Genomic DNA, 15,100 nt, shown 5'->3' with positions numbered 1-15,100 from the left:
TGGGAGGGTCTGGCCGTGAGAAAAACTGGGTCTTGCTCTGGTGGGCAGAACCTTGCTCACTAGAGCTTTAATCCAGTTATCTGGTGATGGTGGGACGGGCGGCAGCGGGGGGGTGTTGCACTCCCTCCCTGATAGTTTTTTGGTCTGAGGTGACCCAGCCCTGGGATCTACAGGCTCTATGGGAGGATTAATGGTGAAGTCCAAGAAGGCCAAGGGGGACCTTCCAGTGCCTCTGTCCCTGTGGTGAGCCCCTGCTGACCCACAGCTCCACAGGGGGCCCCCCAGCATGAGCAGGTAGTCTCCTGTGAGGTCACTGCTCCTCTCCTCTGGGCCCTGGTGCCCTCCAAGACTGGAGTCTGTTTCCCTCCATCCCCTGGAAGAGCTCTAATCAAATCCCGCTAACCCGCACGGTCAGATTCCCTGAGAATTCCCAGTTCCTTTGTTGGAACTGGGAAAGCCTGACGTGGAGTTCAGAACCTTCACAATAGTGCGAGAACTTCTTTGGTATCATTGTTCTCCAGTCTGTGGGTCACCCACCCAGCAGGTATGGGATTTGATGGAATTGTGACTGTGCCCCTCCTACCGTCTCGCTGCGGCTTCTTTGTCTTTGGACGTGAGGTATCTTTCTTTTAGTTGGGTTCCAGCATCCTCCTGTCAGTGGTTGTTCAACAGCTTGTTGCAGTTTTGGTGCTCTCGCAGGAAGAGATGGGTGCACGTCCTTCTGCTCCGCCATCTTGAACCAGAAGCCAAGGTCTCTGCTTTTTTAATAAGCTCTCTAGGTTTGCCATGGATTTCCTTCCAAGGAAATGTCATGTCTACAGTCACTGTACACAGTGCTTTTGGAACCCAAGAAAAGTGATGGATTAGTTTTGAAGCAGATGTTTTTCTGGCATTCCCTTGCTTTCTCTGTGATCCAACGAATGTTGGCAATTTGATCTCTGTTTCCTCTGCCTTTTCTAAAGGCAACTTGTACATCCAAAAGTTCTCGGTTCATGTACTGCTGAAGCCTAGCTTGAAGGATTTTGAGCACTACCTTGCTAGCATGTGAAATGAGTGCAACTGTATGATAGTTTGAATATTCTTTGGCATTGCCGTTCTTTGGGATTGGAATGAAAGCTGCCCTTTTCCCTGGGTTCACTCGCTGATCAGGGAACAAGACCCTGCATGCCACAACTAAAGATTGCTCATGCTGCAAGTAAGACCCGGTACAGCCAAATAAATAAATATTTTAAAAGATAATTGCCTTCAGAAAGCCTTGTCAGGTCAGGTGAATGTACTAGAATTTTTAAAAATTACGATTCAGGAATAAAAGCTTTTCACACAGCATGGGAAGGAGAGAGAAGGATGAATTGAGAAAGTAGCATTGACATATATACATATTCATGGATAAAACAGATAATTAGTGGGAAGCAGCTATATAACACAAGGAGCCCAGTCTGGCACTCTGTGATGACCTAGAGGAGTGGGGGTAGGATGGGGGAGGGGGCTCCCGAGGAGGGGGATATGTTTATAACTATGATGGAATCAAGTTGTACGGCAGAAACAAGCCCAACATTGTAAAACAGTTATCCTCCAATTAAAGAAAAGAAATTTTAATAAAAGCTCTTAAGAAAATTTTAGGAATGGCATACATGTAGTAGCACTAAGCTGAAACTCCAGTACTTTGGCCACCTGATGCAAAGAGCCAGCTCATTGGAAAAGACCCTGATACTGGGAAAGATCGAAGGAGAAAGGAGAAAAGGGCGATGGAGGGTGAGACGGTTAGATAGCATCACCAACTCAATGACATGAACTTGAGCAAACTCCGCGAGGTGGTGGAGGACAGGAAAGCCTGGCGTGCTGCAGTCCATGGGGTTGCAGAGTCATGACCTAGCGACTGAACAGCAGCAACAGTAGCACTGACCTTACGTGTACAGCTTCATTTTTTTTAATGTATGTGTACATCCGAGTAGCCATTAGTCAGATCAAAGTATAGAACACGTCTAGAATCCCATAAGAATCCCTTCCCCGTCTACCCACCTCCGTCACCAGAGGTGACCGCTCCTCTGACTTAGCTCATCGTTGACTATTTTAAGACAGTGGTTTTCAAAGTGTGGTCTGTGGAATTCTGGGAGTCCCCAGGACCTTTCATGGGCCTACAAGGTCAACACTGTTTTTATAAGGCGTTTCTTACCTTTTTCACCTTAGTGACATTGGCGAAGTGGGTAAAACTGCTGTTGCTTTAGGACAAATGAAAATACTGGTACAAAATGTACTAGTAGCCATTATATTCCTCAGCATCAGGCACTCAGATTTTTTTTTTTAAAGGGCAGTTTCACGTAAGAATATCTTTGATGTATTAGAAAGTTATCAATTTTATTGAAGTTCAATCCTTGAGTATATGTAACTTTTAGTATTCTGTGACAAATGTTTTTTTTTGTGTGTGGGATGACACAAACACTTTTGCTGCATACTAAAGTATGTACATGATTGTCTTGAGGAAAAGCACTTGTGAAGTTGATTGAATTCTGAGCTGAATTAGCCTTCCCCCCAACCCTGCCAAACATTTTTACTTAAAAAACTGACACATTGGTTATTTAGACTTGAGTATTGGACAGTTGTGTTCTTGAAAATTAATAAAGTGAGTCTTTCATTAGAAGAAAAATAATCTAGCTGCCTTCTATTAAGGCAGTGCCAATGATTACATTTGAGCTTTTAAGCAAGAATTAGACTTTTGAAAAACTTATATCACCCACAGTGAGCTTAGTAGCTTTCCAATTTGATTTTCCTGATATCAGTTATTAATAAATGTGATTTTTAAAAAATATTGTATAATGAAATGTGTCAATCAGTATTTAGAAGATCAGCATGATTCAGTAAATCAATATTTTCCAAAAACCAATGCATTTTATTATAAAACCATGCATGGGTGAAAGATCCATTCAAAGTTCAAGATGGACTAATTGATTTTCATGTAATGGAGTACGAAAAGGTCATTGATATGGTTCAGATTCCGTGTTACAGCCAACTTTTAAGAATCTACCATTTGTTGAATTTTGGTACATTATCAGAGAAGAACCTTTCTTTTCCAACTATCTATGTGAAGGTTGATATGTATGTTTGAAGCAGACATGAGAATCTAGCTGCCTTCTATTGTCAGACGTTAAAGAGATTTGCAAAAGTGTAAAACAAATGCCACTCCTTGAATTTTTTTTGACAGTTATCATAAAATGTTATATTAACATGTAATGGGTTTATTATTATTTTCAAATAAATTTTTAAAATTTGGAAGTCAGCTTCTAATATGTAGTTATTAATGGATTTGTTGTTCAGTTGCTCATTCGTGTCTGACTCTTTGAGACCCCATGGACTGCAGCACACGAGGCTTCCCTGTCCTTCACCATATTCCAGAGCTTGGTCAAACTCATGTCCATGGAGTCATTGATACCATCCAACCACCTCATCCTCTCTCACCTCCTCCTCCTCCTGCCCTCAGTCTTTCCCAGCATCAGGGTCTTTTCTAATGGATATAACCCACATAATCAAAAGCTCTTTGAGGTACTCAGTAAGAGTCCTGAGACCAAAATGGTTAAGAAATGCTAGTTTAAGGCATTAACTCTTTAAAAAAAATTTTTTTGGAGTATAATTGATTTACAATGTTGTATCAGTTGTACAGTAAAGTGAATCAGTTACGCATATACATATATCCACTCTTTTTTAGATCTTTTTCCCATATAGAGTATTACAGAGTATTTCACAGAGTTCCCTAAGCTCTACAGCAAGTCCTTATTAGTTATCTATTTTATATGTGTAGTATGTATATTTGGAGAAGGAAATAGCAACCCACTCCAGTATTCTTGCCTGAAGAATTCCATGGACAAAGAACCTGGCAGGCTACAGTCCATGGGGTTGCAAAGAGTTGGACACATCTAAGCAACTAACACATACACACACAGTGTGTATATTTAAGTCTTCTAATTTAAACCCTCCCAAATCCCCTGATAACCATAAGTTTATTTTCTACATCTGTAACTCTATTTCTGTTTTGTAAATAAGTTCATTTGTACCCCTTTTTTAGATTCCACATATAAGCAATGACATATGATATTTGTCTTTCTCTGAGTTCACTCAATATAACAATCTCTGGATCCATCCATGTTGCTGCAAACGGCATTGTTTCATTCGTTTTATGGCTGAGTAATATTCCATTGAATATATAAAATGAACTCTTGACTGTAATAAAGAGTTATTGTAATCTTACGTGAGTAAAAAAAAATGCTTCATGGAGGAGTTGGGAAATGAATTTAGCATTCTAGGATGAAGATTGGGATGCTGTGGTGAAGAGAATTTTGGAGGGATATGGCATGTGTTTAAGGCTTTGAGTCTCTCAGAGGTTCAAGAGGGGAGGGAACAGATGTATACCTATGGCTGATTCGTGTTGATGTATGGCAGAAACCAACATCATATTGTAAAGCAATTATCCTTCAATTAAAAATAAATACATTAAAAAAATTGACCAAAAAAGTAATACACAGTCATTATGGAGGGTTTGTAAGGCTAGAATAGTGTACATTAGAAAAGAAATCTTTTGTATTCTGACCTCAGCTGCTGGAAATAACTGAATGATTTGTTAATTTTTTTTTTTTAAGCTGCAATGTGCAGCTTGCAGAAACTTAGTTCTGTACCCTCAGCAGTGAAATCTCAGTGTCTTAAGCACTGGACCACCAGGGAATTCCCATACTGATTGTTTATTGTACTCAAAGGCAAGGAAATTAAAAGGACACAGAAGTCAGCTTGAAAGAACTAATGATGATGACTTTGATCACTTAGTGAAAGTGGGAGATGCCAGACTTAATGTTGTGAAGTTACTCTTTTTCTCTTTGTAATGAGTATTTTTGTAGGAAAATACTTTAAACCTACATAAACACCCCACTCCTTATCAGACTTTAAGTCCATTTCTTAAAATGGGTTCAGAATATCCTATTTTGTTCCGTGGTTTAAAGTCTGTTATTTTCATCATTTTGATTCTAACATTGTCTTAGCTTTGGCCAGTGAGAGCTCTTTCAAATTGGCTTCTGCGTCCTATCAACTTGCTTGCTTTCTGTCACAACAGTCAGTCAGTAGTTTAACCTAATCTGCGAATAACCGTTTTAGTACTTTTTTCTTTTTGGTGGTATTCTTGAGTGCTTTGTTCTTGAATATTACCTGTGTATAACATATTTCCATAGTTCTTGACTAAGGTAGGCACTGACTTGACTTTTAAAAATCAGTTAACCTCAAAAAGACCACTTACTTTGGAAAAAAACTTTATTCTCTATATTTGCTTCATCAGTCTTTTGTTATGCATCAACTCTACAAAAGTGAACCTAAAGTCACAGAGGCTGTTTTCACAAGGGTGTCCCTTTCTCTCTACCAAATTGATAGAATTTTTAGAACATTCAGTTAATATATTTATTTCGTTTCTGTTCATTATTAATTAGGTTATGATAAAAATATAATCTAACAATACAAAAGAAGAAAAATTGAATACCCTTGCAACTATGTTCTGATGTTATTGTATATAAAACATTGTAATGCTGTTACTTGAACAATACCATAAACTTGAAGTGCTTGTTTTTGTTAGGAAAAAACTGGCTGTTTTTCCAAAATAGTTGAAAAAATATTTCCAAAGTATTTTTCCTGTGCATTCCATTAATCATTTAGTAATACCAAAATCTTTTAGTTTTAAAATATCTAAAAACTTATGGCTTGCATATTTTATGCTAATTGACTCTACCTAGTTTATAATATTAGCTAAAAGAGGCAATTAGATACTTCTTATCTGTGTCCTTTTTTGTAATTTCACTATTACTTATTACTTCAGTAAGTGGAAGCACCAGTTACTATATGATGGGAGTGGAATAACAATGGAGTAATCTTTTGGTTTTACTAAATATTCACTATTTCATTGAATCTAATGCCATTAGTTATGATGCATATTTTAAAAATTAATTATTTATTTTAAGGATGCATATTTTTAATGTACTGTTTAATGCATTTAAAAATCGTTTAGGTTCTTCTAACCCCCTGCTTGCTGTGACTGTGTTTCGATCTTTGATTCTTCCTGTGCGGTGCAGTGCTGTGCTCAGTCACTTGGTGGTGTCCGACTCTTTGCGACCCCATGGACTATAACCGGCCAGGCTCCTCTGTCCATGGGATTTCCCAGGCAAGAATACTGGAGCGGGCTGCCGTTTCCTCCTCCAGGGTGTCTTCCCGACCCAGAGATCAAACCCGCATCTCCTGCGTTGGCAGGTGGATTCTTTACCACCGAACCACCTGGGAAGCCCTGATTCTTCCTGGTGCCCCTAAATACAATGCAAAATGCCTTTACATTCTTTAAAACACTTGTAATATCTACCTCATATGTACCAAATGTATGATTTACTTGAAATATCTTATATGAGGTGAATTTGGGGAAAAATAAAATATTCAAATTAGCTTCAATTTAATGTTTTCACAGGTGCTGGAGAAAATTTGGAGAATACAATGGCAGCCTTTCAACAGTAAGTATATAAAAAGGCATTCTTTTACAGTTTATCATTAAAGTGATGATTCACAGAGTAAGTATAGTATACAGGTAGCATCCACTTGTGATAGTTGTTTCTGTTTTATTAAAATCTTTTTTTTTTTTTTTTTTAGTTAGTCTCAAGTGTTCTAACAAGTGTTTGTCTTCTGCTTAACTGAAAAACTAGATTTGAGTTTTGGCACTATAGTGCCAGAGCTGAAAGAAGATGTTTGTAACAAGGCACATACTGTGCATAATGCTAATTAGTCTCAGAGAGAAAGAGAAAAGGAAAACACTGTTACATTGGCTCTTGTTTATGTGTAGGATTATGTGTCTACTCAGTAATTCTTCCACAGACCTGGACCTGTTATCTGGTCTTTCTTCTTTGAAGCCTTAGGAGTAATTGATCTTTTTTTTTTTTTTTTTAAAGGTAAATTATTTTTTCCAGTTTTTGAATTATTCATCTTTCCCATGGAGGTCTTTTAGAGCACCTCACAGGGAAGCAGCAGGAGAGACAAGAACAAAAGCAGATTGCTACCTTGTTCTTGGTCTTAAAGTAATTGCTTATCATCAGTCTGTGGTAATGCTGAGAACACTGTTTTCTTTTCCCTGAAAAATAAGATAGGAAACTTGGCAAGTTAACCCCCATGAAAAACATTACTATCCATATTTACAAAGGAAAATATTTTTATATATAATTTTTAACCATTTTTATGTACATAGTTGGGGCTAATAAATCAGGATAACTTGGCTTAAGGTTTGGTTCTATTTCTCATCATTCAAAGACACTTGAGAGTTTTTTTTCCTGTTCTCGGGTCCCAAGGTACTGCTTTTCCGTAGTCATTTTGTCTAAATCCTATCCTCCTATATTTGGCATTGCTTATTCTTCCTCCTCTAAAATATGATGCCTTTTGACTGTAATCTCAAGTCTCTTACAGCTCTAAAATGCAAATTCTTTCCTCCTGTCCCTAATGGTGAAGCAGAATAATGTAAATTACTTTATCTTCTCTACTGAGATTATGTAGCTCGCTCCTGTAACAAAATATATATTTAATTTTATGTGAACAATTTTCACTGTGATTCACACACACACACATATACACACCCACACACCCCTACATTGACTATCATTTATCAGATCCTTTTTGCCTGTGATGTAGTGATATATTTTTACTTGGGGGAAAAACTGCTCATGACTGAGTGGTTTTAGCATTCTCTATGTAAAAATAAGTTATTTTATAAGTTTTTCTTCATGTATTTTTGCTAAATCTTTACTCTTATTTATGAAATTAAGACACTGAGTTGTATAATAAACTATTTCTAAGGATGATGCATTTGTATAATACATTATTTCTAAGGATGGTACCTAAATATTTTTTTTATCTTTGAAGATTTTGATCCCTTGAAAAATTTTTTTATATTCAAAGAATATCTAATAGATGATTTTTACCTGCTAGATACAACATTTTATTTCCTGTCTTCAAGCAGTTTGTTTTTATATTGTTTTGTTCAAGCAGTAACTATTGAAAAGTACCACAGCCTTCTCTATCATGTGGTAGCTTTCTATAACTTTAGTTTTTTGGAGGTTTTTCTGATACTTTAAAAGAAGAAAGCACCTCTTCCATATATTAAGGCTGTTTAACTCTTTCATTGTATGACTGTTTGCTAATTGACTTGGGAATTTATATAAAACCTAAACCAAGTAGGCTTTAATTTTAAACATAAAAAAATATTTTTGATGGTGGTGGTAATAGTAATGATTTAGGTTTTTGTTTTGTTTTATCTAATGCATCAGGATATTGTCAATAAGTACTTTTTGTAATTGTACTTTCATTTTTAAACATTTATTTAACTACTAGGACACTTAGAAAGGTTTTTTAAAATATACCTACTTCATGAACAACAAGAAAAAAACTTTATGCATACTATTTTCAAAGTATTGTATATGAAAAAAATTTAACAGTTATAATCCATAATTGGCAAAAGACAGACACTATGCGTAAGTATAGTTTATCCTTGATAGGATAAGTAGTTGAAGAAATAGTGAAAATACAATGAGCAGCTAAAACTTAGATCTTATTTGTTAGATATATTTAAGTCTTATTTATATACTGATATCTGTGTATATTGAAAAAGCATATATATTATGACATGGAGGTAAAGATGATATTAAAGAAAGTATAAATAGTTGGTATGGGAAGCCTGGTTAAAATTAATCAGAAAATTGAAAAGATATCAGGACTAGAAAAGCTATCATTTGGTGGAGAGGAAGAAGCTCCTTTTAAAAATGTGAAATGTTTGAGGTTAAAACATGAGATTATGTGGACAAGATACATCTAGAAAACTGAAAGGACCTTAAGAGTATATGGAAAATTAATTCATTATGTATTTATTATATTATAGTAGGGCTAAAGAAATAATTAGTACTGACAAAGAGAAATAATTATATTTCACAGTTTATAAAAAGTTATTTAATCTGGCTTATAAAATAATTTCATGGACTTCCCTGGTGGTCCAGTAGTTAAGAATCTGCCCGCCGTTGCAGGGGACACAGATTCGATCCCTGGTCCAGGAAGACTCCACATGCCACGGGGCAACTAAGCCCGCATGCCATAAATACTGAGCCCGCTTGCCACAGCTAGTGAAAGCCCACATGCAGCAATGAAGACCCAGTGCAGCCAAAAAATAAGTAAATAAATTTAAAAAATGATTTTATAGACACCTTAAGTTATGAATTAGAGAAGGAAGTGGCAACCCACTCCAGTATCCTTGCCTGGAAAATTCCATGGACAGAGGAACCTGACAGGCTACAGTCCATGGAGTCAGAGGGTCGGACACAACTGAGTGACTTCACTTTATTTCTTTCTTAAGTTATAAATATGGCTCTTCTGGGATTCTTTGAGAATAAGAATTTTCCTTATTGATCTCAGTCCCTAGATCGAGCTCTGGTACTAATAGGCTCTCACTAGTCAATTACTGAATGGTACATGGAATGGAGCACTCAGGAACAAAGCTGACTATTAACAGAAGTTAGAGGCAGAACCCCATTTATAATAAGCATGGAACCGAAAACTAAAAAATTGTACCACAAAGATAGACACACACACTCACACACACAGAGCCAATAAACCCTTGAGTCTGTAGAGTGTGGTTCTTAAGAGCTAATAAAACAAGGTTATTAAACCAGGCTGCTGCTATGAATACCCATAGGACAGTTTGATCCCTGTGGTATTAGTATGAATGGTAAAAGAAAGAAGCAAATTGTATTAGCAATAGCTGGAAGCGTAAGTTGGCAGACAATCAAACTAATTAATCAGTGACCTGATTCTCATGGTAAAATTTTTTTACAATGTCTAATTAATACAATACTAATTATCTCATCTCTGAAGTGGAAATACTATAACCTCAATGTTTTGAGGAATATATGAGATTCAAATGAATTCTTTAACATAGAGTCTGTTGTAAGTTTTGACACAGTTTTTGTGGAGTTTGAAGTAATTTCACTTCTTCTTTTAGAGCTAGTTTTTCTTTTCTTTTTCCAGAAATATTAAAATCTTGCCTTCCCTAACTTTTTTCTGTTTGTCATCAGCTTATCAGAAATTCAGCAATAAAATTTCTGGTGTTTCAGTTTAAGTAGATACATATTGTTATTTGTGGGAAAGTTTGAAGGCTAAAGTGATTTTAAAAAATAGTTTTCTTTTCTCGTTGTGTTCTAGCTATTTGTGTATCAAATTTGAGATGGCTTTATTAGAATGATTTACAGATTGTCCTAGATATGCTTACAATTATTCTAAATTTTTGATTATTAGCCTCTTAATAAGAGGTAAGCATAAAATAAATAAAAAATATTTTTTGTATAATTCCTTAACATTTCTAAAAACAGCCAACATTTCAGCTAAAGGCAAACTTCATACTTAGAAAGATGTCTTAGGTAATATGTATAGGTATTTTTAAATACAAGGAAATATAGATTTAAATACAGGATGATATAGATAACCCTTGCTTTTACCCTGGCAGGTAGATTCCCATCCACTGCACCACCAGGAAAGTCCCCTTTTATTCTTAAAAAAAAAAAAAAAAAAAAGCTAAAAGCTATACACAGTATAACAATATTTAAGGAAAATTTTAAATATAAAAAAATACTTTTACCAACCTAAAACCTATTTTTGCCTATTTTTAGATTCTGTTTTTACACATCTGTGGTTCTAGCAAAGACACAATTGCAAACAGTCTTTTTCAAAGGTGGATGTTCTTTAGAAGAGGACACATATGGTTAACAGTTATTTACTGTCTTGGTAAGAATTATATTAATGAGCCAGGTTTGTTTTTCTGTTAGCAGCTGGTGATAATCAGAGCACTAAAAGGAAAGATTATTTAAGAAATAGGAAAGCAGTGTGAGACTTTGGCACATGGCAGCAAGTGGCTGTTGGTTCTTTTGGAGTGGGGTGCTGATGGGGTTGGATTATCAGAGGTAGATCAAGCAAGACAATTCTCAAGTAGTTGGCTCCAAAGATAAATTTTGTCAGGCATCTAAAGTGTATACATACACACACACACTTTATTCTACATCAGAGGGATCGTACCACGCCTACTTTTTTTCACCTAGATATCCACAGTGCCCTTCCATTCTTTGAAGTATGATGCTCACTAGGGCTACCCAGGTGGCCCTGTGATAAAGAATCCGCCTGACAGTGCAGGAGACGCGAGAGACATGGGTTTGATCCCTGGGTGGGAAGATTTCCCTGGAGAAGGAAATGGCAATTCACTCCAGTATTCTTGTTTGGGAAATCCCATGGACAGAGGAGCCTGGCAGGCTACAGCCCATAGGGTTGCAAAAAGAGTCAGACATAACTTGGCAACTAAACAATTCATTGTGGCTTTGGATCTTCACTATGGACTGATGCTAAAGCTGAGGCTGCAGTATTTTGGCCATCTGATGCTAACAGACAACTCATTGGAAAGGTCCTTGATGCTGGGAAAGATTGAGGGTAGAAGGAGAAGAGGGTGTCAGAGGATGAGGTGGCCGGATGGCATCACCAATGCAGTGAACATGAACGTGGACAAACTCTGGGAGATGGTGAGGGACAGGGAGGCCTGGCCTGCGGCAGTCCATGGGGTCACAAAGAGTCAGACACGACTAGGCAACTGAACAACAGCAGTGCAGCATCACTGATGAACATTTAGGTACTTGTTGGATGTTGATAACCCAAACATAGCTTCATTCTGCTTGTTTAAAAATGTGTGGTTACATGCAACATACCCAACATTGTGAACGTTGGAAAGTATAGAACAGATTCCCTGCCTCACTAGGAATTTAGGATCCAGTTGTAGTGACATGACCTTATGCACAAACACTGGGAGACAATTTAAATGTATGGCAATATATTATGCAAACTGTAATTTACCTACTTTTATGTTTTTTCCTTCCTGCTTCCTCACTCTGCTCACTCAGCTCTTACTCTTTCCATTCTTGAATTTTTAAAAAAGGAAAGGTTTCTTTTTTCCTAAAGCCCTCTCCCTGTCCCACCTACATTTACTTTCTTTTTCATCTTGAAAATGTCATCTGTGGTAATTGATTCATAAAGTGCTGTGTAGGCTTTTTGCATATACTGAGAGCTGTCTCTTTTCATTTATTAATTCGGTACATGCTGTGAGCCGCCCTGTGCCGAGGCACTGGGAATGCAACAGTAAACGAGCCATGGTCAGAAACCCTTTCTGTTAACTGCGCAAGTAGGAGAAGATAAATAGGTAGAGTCAAAAGAGTGCGGTAGGCACTCTGACTTAGTAAACACAGGTGGTACTGGAAGTCCTGGCAATTTGGCAGATAATTGGTAAATAGGCTACAAAATCCAGTCTGGGATGCCAGGGGCAGGGCAGGATTAGAGAAGGTGTCCTGAAGTGCTAGTTTCTTAGTTTACACCTAGAGAACAAGTAAGAGTTAGCAGACAAGGGGAAGAAGAAAGACTTTTTAAAAACTGTTATTGTGGGACTTCCCTGGTGGTCCGCTGGTTAAGACTCCCTGCAAACTAGATTCCACAAGCTGCAGGTATTAATAAGACCCAGCACAGCCAAATAAATAAATATTTTTTAAAAACTGTTATTTAAACTGTTACTGTAGTGTGTATAATATAATGTATATAATATAATATACATTTGGTAATATGCACAAACCCAAATAATTTTAATATACATATATACACCCTTGTGATCACCACCCAAATGAAAGTATAGAACATTTCTAGCACCTCTGAGGGCACCCTTGTGGCCTCTCCCAGTCTGTACTCCTTTCCCCTAGATAACCATTATTTTAATTTCTATTACAATCGAAGGGCTTTTTTCTGTTCCTGATAACATAAATGTAACCATGCAGTATTTATACTTTTGTCTTTGGCTTTTCTTTCTTTCAATTTACATCTGTAAAATTCATCCATGAGGTGTGAAATAATCTTGTACATGTTTTTTAATGGTCAAATGAGTTCATCTCTCTCAGAAGATACACACTTAGCAGAAGCTGAATGGCTGTGTCATAGGGTGTGTGTGTGTTAAGTGGCTCAGTCGTGTCCGACTCCTTGCGACCCCGTGGACTATAGCCCACCAGGCCTCCCTGTCTATGAAATTCTCCAGGCAAGAACAGTGGAGTGGATTGCTATTCCCTTCTCCAGAGGTGTCATAAGGTAGGTGGATATTTTTCAAAGGATTTTTCCAACTTACACTCCCATCAGCAATGTATGAGAGTTCCAATTGCACCACTGTCTTGCTAACTTATCATTGCTTTTAATTTGAGGCATTCTGTTGGGCATGTAGTGCTGTCTCATAGTGGTTTTAATTTCTGTTTCCCTGTGGAATTTTTATGTTGAACACCTATTCATAAACTTACTGGCCAGTTAGAAATTCTCACTCGAGAAGTGCCTGTTCAAGCTTGTGTCCGTTATTTTATTGTATGTTGTTTTTCTATGAAAGACATTTCAGGCCAAAGAAATATTTAGAGCATGGGGCTGCTTGGAGTGTAGGAGCAAGGTAGGAAGGAGGTGTAGAGAGCTAATGTTATCACTGTTTTGCAAATAAACTTAGAGAAACTAAATAAATGCCCAAGTAAGTGGCAGAGCCAGGATTTGAATGCAGGCTCCCATGTCTGTGCTTTTTTTTTTTTTCCAGCTCTATTGAAGTATAATTGTCAACATTTTAATGTATTCAGAGTGTCACAATGTGATGAATGATAAGTGTGTATACATTGTGAAAGGATTCTCACCAAGTTAATTAACACGTCCATTACCTCACATATTTACCTTTTTTTTTTCTTTTCAATGTTTACTGTCTTAACCACTGTGGTATACTTTCTGTATCAGTCATAAGATCTTAAGGGGAAGGGAACCTTAGCAGTTATCTGTTCTGATCTTTTCAAGTTTTTTCTTTTTTGAAAGACAATTAAAATATTTTTGTTTTATCATGGTAAAATGTACATAATGTAAAAGTTGCCATCTTAACCATTTTTAAGTGTACAGTTCAGTGGCATTAAGTATATCACATTGTTATACAACCATCACCACTATCCATTTCTACAAAAATGTTTTTTCGGATTTTTTGAGAAATAACTGACATACAATCACTGTATAAGTTTAAAGCATACAGCATGATGGTTTAATTTACATATATTGTGTACAGTAGGTTCAGCTAACCTTCATCCTCTCTTATCGATACAATAAAAAGAATAAAGGAAAAAATTCTCCTTGTGAAAAGAACTCTTAGGATTTACTTTCAACAGTTTTGCTGTATATCGTCACAACAGTTAGCTGTATTCATTATGCTGTACATTACATCCCTAGTATGTATTTATCTTATATCTAGAAGTTTGTAGCTTTTGTCTCCAGAACTTTTTAATCATATCATATTAAAACTCTATACCTATTAAATAACTCCCCAACCTCCTTGCCCCACAGCCCTGGTAATCAACATTGTTGTTCAATTGCTCAGTCGTGTCTGATTCTTTGAGAACCCATGGACTGTAGCACGCCAAGCTTCCCTGTCCTTCACTATCTCTCAGTTTGCTCAAACTCAAGCTAAGCATCAATTCTTCAGCACTCAGCCCTCTTTATGGTCCAGCTCTCACATCTGCACATGACTACTGGAGAAACCATAACTTTGACTATATAGAGCTTTGTCAACGAAGTGATTTCTCTGCTTCACAATATGCTGTTTAGGTTTGTCATAGCTTTTCTTCCAAGGAGCAGGCATCTTAATTTCCTGGCTGCAGTCACTGTCCTCAGTGATTTTGGAGCCCAAGAAAATAAAGTCTGTCACTGTTTCCATTTTTTCCCTCATCTATTTGCCATGAAGTGATGTGACTGGATGCCATTATCCTCGTTTTTGAACGTTCAGTTTTAAACCAGCTTTTTCACTCTCCTCTTTCACCTTCATTAAGAAGCTCTTTAGTTCCTTTCTGCTTTCTGTCATTAGGGTGGTGTCATCTGCCTCCCTGGGTTACTGATATTTCTCCCAGCAGTCTTGATTCCAGCTTTTGTGAGTCATCCAGCCTGGCATTTCACATGATACACTCTAAATATAAGTTAAATAAGCAGG

At 37.0% G+C, this 15,100-nt stretch overlaps 1 protein-coding gene across 1 annotated transcript in view; it reads left to right on the top strand.

The window, feature by feature from the left end:
• GDPD1 (glycerophosphodiester phosphodiesterase domain containing 1) overlaps positions 1-15,100 on the top strand; it is a 48,837-nt gene that overhangs the window by 10,245 nt on the left and 23,492 nt on the right. The window contains exon 2 of the mRNA XM_040244191.1: positions 6,479-6,521. Within this exon, the coding sequence (XP_040100125.1) occupies positions 6,479-6,521 (43 nt within the window). The remainder of the gene's footprint in view (positions 1-6,478; positions 6,522-15,100) is intronic.

Source organism: Oryx dammah, unplaced genomic scaffold, assembly GCF_014754425.2.
Source record: "Oryx dammah isolate SB20612 unplaced genomic scaffold, SCBI_Odam_1.1 HiC_scaffold_8, whole genome shotgun sequence".
Taxonomy (NCBI): domain Eukaryota; kingdom Metazoa; phylum Chordata; class Mammalia; order Artiodactyla; family Bovidae; genus Oryx; species Oryx dammah.
The sequence above is the reverse complement of the archived record's forward strand: the minus strand, read 5'-3'. Positions and strand labels throughout refer to the sequence as shown.